General features: G+C 46.7%; 2 protein-coding genes across 2 annotated transcripts; both read left to right on the plus strand.

Moving 5' to 3' along the window:
• The first annotated feature begins 439 nt into the window (after positions 1 to 439).
• On the plus strand, positions 440 to 1,358 carry LOC131023213 (uncharacterized). The gene is made up of 2 exons (XM_057952754.1): positions 440 to 757; positions 972 to 1,358. The coding sequence occupies exons 1-2, from the start codon at positions 440 to 442 to the stop codon at positions 1,356 to 1,358; spliced, it is 705 nt and encodes a 234-aa protein (XP_057808737.1).
• A 2,753-nt stretch (positions 1,359 to 4,111) lies between these two features.
• Positions 4,112 to 5,197, plus strand: LOC131023214 (uncharacterized). The gene has a single exon (XM_057952755.1). The coding sequence runs from the start codon at positions 4,112 to 4,114 to the stop codon at positions 5,195 to 5,197; it is 1,086 nt and encodes a 361-aa protein (XP_057808738.1).
• Positions 5,198 to 6,820: the final 1,623 nt, after the last annotated feature.

A 6,820-nucleotide genomic window follows, 5' to 3' on the forward strand; every position in this document is an offset into this window, starting at 1 on the left:
TTCACCTGATTAAGAACCAGCCGTTCTTCAGGCCGCCGGGTACTTACAGGGATGAGCAGCCACAGCCGGGGCCTAACAATAAACTATGCGAGTACCATAATACCTATGGGCACTATACTAGATACTGCGGGCATCTCAAGCACCAACTGGAACTTTCAGTACGGCAGGGCAACCTGGATCAATTCATAGCCAAAGGGAATGAGGTTCAGGGTCAGCAGGCCCGGTGAAATGATCAGCGGCAAGCTCAGGAAAATAACCGGGACCGACGCCTAGAGGAAAATCGCGATCAGCGCAGAGGGGTCGAACTGGCTCGGATACCTCCCCATCCGGCTAGAAGGGAGGTGCACATGATTTTTGGGAGAACAGGCTACCAACCTCCAACCGAGCCAAGAAACAGATTGTGCGGGCAGTGAGGTCAGGATATTACCCTAAACAAGTAATGGAAATCACGGGCGCAGCAGAGGAACCAGTTATAACTTTCGGGTCAGAGGACCTGAGGACGCTCATATACCCCCATGACGACGCGCTGGTTTTCACGGCTGACATAGCGAGTTGTATTGTACATCGCATCTTCGTCGACTCTGGGAGTGCGGTGAATATTTTATACTTAGAATGTCTCCAAGTTATGAGGATCGAAGCCACTATTGAACCCACGAACGCCCCTCTGTTCGGATTTGGCAGAGAAATCGTCATGCCATTGGGGTTTGTGGAGTTACCAGTTACCCTTGGCAGAGCAGACGCTTGCAAGACCAGGATGGTATGATTTTTGGTGGTAGACATACCCAAATCATCTTACAACGTGATACTCGGATGCCCTGCTCTGACGGCATTCAGAGCAACCATTTCAATGTTCCACCTAAAAATGAAATTTCCAATCGGAGGCGGAAGAGTGTGGGGAGTGTGGGGTGATCAAAAGATGTCAAAAGAATGCCATGTGCGAATGCTCACGCAATCTTTGGGTCAAAAAAAAGATAGGGCAACAGAGGGATCAAACTTCTTTCTTTGGGCCGGCAGAGGAACGGCGGGAATTGACAGAGCTGTTAGATGCTCGAAAAAACTCAGAGAAACCTGCCTTGATATCTACCAACGATGTGTATAACATGATTGAGCTATTCCCGGGAAAAGAGAGCTTTCAGACAAAAATTGGGTCATCCATGAGTGAACAAATCAGAGTAGAGCTAATCAACTGCCTTCAAAGGAATGCAGATGTATTTGCCTTCAGCACAACCGACTTAAAGGGCATTGACAGAGGATTGGCGGAACATCGCCTCAATGTGGACTTCAATGTAAAACCAGTAAAACAAAGAACAAGGCACTTTGGGGCCGAAAAAGATGTTGCGATCAGAGATCAGGTCTAGGGATTATGACACGCACCAGTCGTGCGGTGCGGGCAAAATACTTGTGTATGCCTAGTACAGACGATACACGCTCCTACGTCTTACAACAGGAACTCAGTCTTAGTGGCAAGTGTAGGGTCGAATCCCGCAGGGAGTGAGGAACCACTTTGTTCTCCAACGACAAACTGAGGTGTCACAAGTCTCAATCTGTATACTCTGCACAAGAAATTAACAAGATCAATAATAACAATGGGGTGAAGTTATTCGGTTAGGTCATAACTGTTGTCAACATTCGTTTCGGTCATAGGCATACTGATAATCCGTCCATGATCCATATAAACCCAAGGCGTGGCCCAAAGCCATTGGGGCGTTTCGAGGGGTTATACTTAATATTTAGGATGGTTGATCCCATTGTGATCACTTGGTTCGAAGGTCACACAATCCCCGGTCACAAGGCAGTGCTTCACTTCTCCTTAGATGGTAGTCATACCCGTTACTCACCAAGTATGACCCTCACCAACCTTCTCTCCCGAGGTCCCCAACTCCGCACTTTGAGTGACACATGCCTCCTGGACACAACCATTTCCGGCTTGTTAGCCGACCAGTCATAGACATGCTACGGCGCAGAGATTGCCTTCCTCGTTTGATAACCATGGCTTTATGCCTCGTCACAGTTGATGGATAGTCTCTAGAGAAGCCCAAGACTGAGGAAGGACAGTGTATCCCATCAATCCTTTCCCCACCTTCCGGATCTACAACGCCTTTTGTTGACGCTGCTCAGCCACTCGGTCTTGGGTATACTGGTTGTCACGCCCTGGTATACCCTGGACTTTGCTTGACACGGACAACGTTTTACCGAACGGAGATCACCCGTTAAGCCCCTACTACCCATGGTTTCGAACAGATCCTTCCAGAACCACGAGATTCAACCGAAAGAACAAATGCCTCACGAATGCTTACATGTTGACAACAATTATTTCCACCCCTAAAACCTCACCTAAGGAACTACTCACACATAACAGAATTCATAAATGCTAAATGAATTAAACACATCATGAAACAAAAGGAAATACTTAAATAAGATGAAATAATACCTAAGGCTACGAGCCTTGAATCTTGTTCGAACTGAAAACACACGGAAATAGGAAATAGTGCTGAAATGTAATTTGTTTTGGATGCCACACACGGCGAATTAAAGTAGTAAACTAAAATAAAACGGAGTTCAAAAGGGTGCCAAGAGCTTCTTCACATTGCACATCTTCAACCTTTTATACTGCCAATCGGTGAAGGTCTAACCCTAGCTGCGCCATCTTTATATCTTCATCGAGATCTTCTTTCCTTCTTTAGCTCAATCCTTGATTGATCCGATTGAAGATAGCTTCCAGCTGCATGCTGTAGTCAAACTTTTCCTTTTTCCAGATTCTTCCAGCCACTTCTTCGTTCTTCTCCATTCTTCCTCCAAATCTTCGGGATTTACTTTCCTTTCTTGGCTTTGGTTGTCTGCTTCTCATTGTAGTGGTCAGACGGATTGCTTCATTCGGTTTGACTCATACCGGGTGGGTTGCTTCAGGTTCCCATGCCCCAAGTTAAATTGGAGAGGTACTGCGGCCGAAGCTCCATGCCGGTAAACATGACATTGCAATCTGGGCTTGATTATGCCCATTCCAACCACATTCTTTCCGTTTCCGCTCCACTGGACCTTCCTTCCTCAACAACTTTATTTTCCCCTGCACAGACCTGAACTGACACAAATAAAGAGAAAAATAGGGCCAAATGGCCCAAAAGTCGAAGACGCATCAGATTACTAGATGCGGATCACATCGAAGAGGTTCAATACCTGGAATGGATCTCAAACGCCGTAATGGTGGCTAAAAAGACAAACACTTGGCGTATGTGTGTGGACTATAGGGACTTGAGCGCCGCTTGCCCTAAGGATCATTATCCTCTACTGAGGATTGACCAACTTGTGGATTCTATCTCGGGTTGTGCGTTGCTATCCATGATGGATGCCTATCAGGGGTATCACCAAGTCAAAATGCATAAAGATGATATTGTCAAAACGACTTTTGCCGTCTGCTGCGGGGTGTTTGGTTGGAAGAGCATGCCATTCGGTCTTAAAAATGCGGGACTACATATCAAAGAATGATGGAAAAAATATTCAAGGAGCAGCTCTCGAAGAACATATCAGTATACGTGGATGATATGCTCGTGCAAAGTATCAAAGCAGAGGATCATGTCTCTGACCTGGAAGAAATTTTCACAGTCATCAGGGACCATAGACTCATGCTTAATCCAGCGAAATGCACCTTCGGGGTCACCACGGGGAAATTTCTGGGGTACAAGGTCACCCCGGCGGGGATCGAGGTCAACTCAGACAAGGTGAAGGCCATAATAGATATGACACCGCCCAGAGGAATCAAAGAGGTACAAACTCTGAATGGGCGTATCACTGCCCTGAGTAGGTTTATTTCACGATCGGCAGAGCGAAGCTTGCCGTTTTTCAAGATTTTAAGGAAGAGGACCAGATTTGAATGGGATGCGGAGTGTCAGTCAGCTTTTGATGATCTCAAAGCATACTTAGCAGAGCTCCCGACTTTGACCAAACCAATTCCCGGGGAAGTACTATATTTGTACATAGCAGTGGGCGAGGAATCAGTTAGCTCTGTCCTTATCAGAGAGGAAGGGGGCCATCAGAGGCCTATTTACTTTGTCAGCAGGGTGATCAGGGGCCCGAATTAAACTATTCAGAGATTGAAAAGGCTGCTCTGGCGGTCATGGTCACAGCTCGGAAGCTAAGACCCTATTTCTTGTCACACCACGTGGTGGTTCGAACTGCCTTACCTTTCAAACAAGTGCTGGGGAGGCCAGATCTTTCAGGACACATGGTGAAATGGGCCGTGGAGTTAGGGGAATATGATGTGGATTATGAGCCAAGGATGGCTATTAAGGTCCAAGCCCTTGCGGATTTTATTCAAGAAACTACTCGTCGCCCTGTACAAGAGTTTTGGGTGGCTTTCGTGGATGGATTGGTTACAAAAGAAGGATGTGGGATCGGAGTGTATATCATTTCTCCGGGATCAGAGGTATTCCAATTCGCTATTAAATTCACTTGTAAGATATCCAACAACGAAGCCGAGTATGAGGGCGTGGTCAGAGCAGCGCATATTTTGTCAGAGTTGCGGGCGGAATGTGTCATCATCAGAACTGACTCACAATTGGTAGCTCAACAACTCTCGGGAGGATATCACATTAAAGAGGATCGGATGCGGGCATATCATAGTAAAATTGTTGAATTAAAGAAAAAATTCGTGGAATTCAGAATAGAACAGATCTCTCGAGAGGAAAACACCCGGGCAGACTTATTGGCACGGGTTGCCAGTGTAGTGGAGCAAACGTGGAATGATGAGATTACGCTGCTCTGCGACACCAGAGAAATGAGGACCTCCCAAGTTTTTGCAGTGGAAATTCGGGATGATTGGCGGGCTCCAATTATACACTTTCTCATAACAGGGGAACGATTGAGCAGAGAGTCCAATCAGAGGGCTCGATACGAGAACTACTGCCTGAACAATGACCAACTCTACAAGCGCTCCTTCACCCATCCCTTACTGAAATGTTTATCTCCTGAGGAGGCTAACTTTGCTTTGACAGAAATTCATGCAGGTTGTTGCGGTGGGCACACGGGATTCAGGGATCTTATACGAAAAACCTTTCGGGCAGGATTCTATTGGCCAACCATTACTAATGACGCCAGAGAATTCGTTCGCAAATGCGAGGCTTGTCAGAGGCATGCCGGCAGGATTAATATTCCAGGGGAGACTATGGGAATAATGTATGTTGTTTGCCCGTTTGACAAATAGGGCATAGACATCGTCGGGAAATTGCCTACGGCACCAGGGGGCAAATGCTTTCTCATTGTGGCAGTGGATTACTTCTCCAAATGGGTAGAAGTCGAGGCTATGTCAAAGATTGACGAAGGAACTGTAGAACGGTTCATCTGGTGAAACATATGTTGCCGGTATGGCGTCCCTAGAATCATTGTATCAGACAATGGAGCCCAATTCACAGGGCAGAAGATCGCCAATTTTTGTGATCGCATGGATATAACGCAACGCTTCATTTTCGTAGCCCATCCGCAAGCAAATGGGCAGGTGGAGTTGGCAAACAGAATAATATGCGAGGGGATCAAAAAGCGGTTAAATTAGAGCAGAGGGAAGTGGGTTGAGGAGCTAGACACCATACTTTGGACCTATCATACCAGCCCAAAAATAGCAATCGGGGAGGCACCATTCACTCTCGTGTATGGATCCAATGCGGTGATACCAGCGGAGGCCAGACTGGAGTCGTACCGGATAACAACATATAACACAGAGCAAAATTCAGAATTCCGCAGAGCAGAGCTAGACTTAGTGGAAGCACAGAGGGATGAAGCCCAAGTCAGAGCAGCGAAATACAAGAGCATTATCAAGGCCGGATATGACAAGAGGGTCAGAGCGCGAAAGCTGTCCAAGGGCGACCTAGTTGTCAAGAGGGTCGATGCTCTGAAACCAGTAGGCAAATTCGAACCCAATTGGGAGGGTCCTTTCATAGTCACAGAGGTTTTGGGTGGTGGAGCCTATTTATTGTCAGATCCAGACGGCAGAGCTCTCCCAAGACCGTGGAATATCAACACCTTAAAAAAGTTTTATGTGTAATTTGTTAAATGAAATACCAAATTGTAGACCGGATACTCTTTTTTCCCACAGGGGTTTTAACGAGGTTCGGGGCCATGTTATCAATAAAATTGGATGCGTGGTTTTAGGAATTCCACGGTGTTGTCTCGTTCATTTTAATTATTTCATTTTACGTTGCATATTTTACTTAACATGTTCATACAGAGCATTGCACATGTCACCAGAGGGGGGAGTAGGGTATATACCCATAATTCATAATTTCAATACAAATTTCTGCTTAGCAAGTCAAGGGGAAGACAAACGTCCACGTAAAAGGAAAAGCAGAGGGTTCGTTTTAACCGTAAGCCACGAAAGTTAGGCAGGTCCCTCTGACCGTCTATGCTTCATGCAGGGTGTTATCTTAATCGTAAGCCGCGAAAGTTGGATGCATCCCCCAGATCATCCATGCTCTGCGCAGAGGGTTCGTTCTAACCGTAAGCCACGAAAATTAGGCAGGTCCCTCTGACCGTCTATGCTCCGTATAGGGTGTTCTCTTAATCGTAAGCCGCGAAAGTTGGATGCATCCCCCGGATCATCCATGCTCCGCGCAGAGGGTTCGTTTTAATCGTAAGCCATGAAAGTTGGATGCATCCCCCGGATCATCCATGCTCCGCGCAGAGGGTTCTTTCTTAATCGTAAGCCGCGAAAGTTAGCTGGGTCCCTATGACCAGCTTTGCTCCGCGCAGAGTATTCCAGCCAGCACGAGGGAAGAGTTAGAGAAATGCATACGAGGGAAGGGTCAGAGAAATGCATGCGAGGGAAGAGTCAGAG

This window comes from Salvia miltiorrhiza, chromosome 4, assembly GCF_028751815.1.
Source record: "Salvia miltiorrhiza cultivar Shanhuang (shh) chromosome 4, IMPLAD_Smil_shh, whole genome shotgun sequence".
NCBI lineage: Eukaryota > Viridiplantae > Streptophyta > Magnoliopsida > Lamiales > Lamiaceae > Salvia > Salvia miltiorrhiza.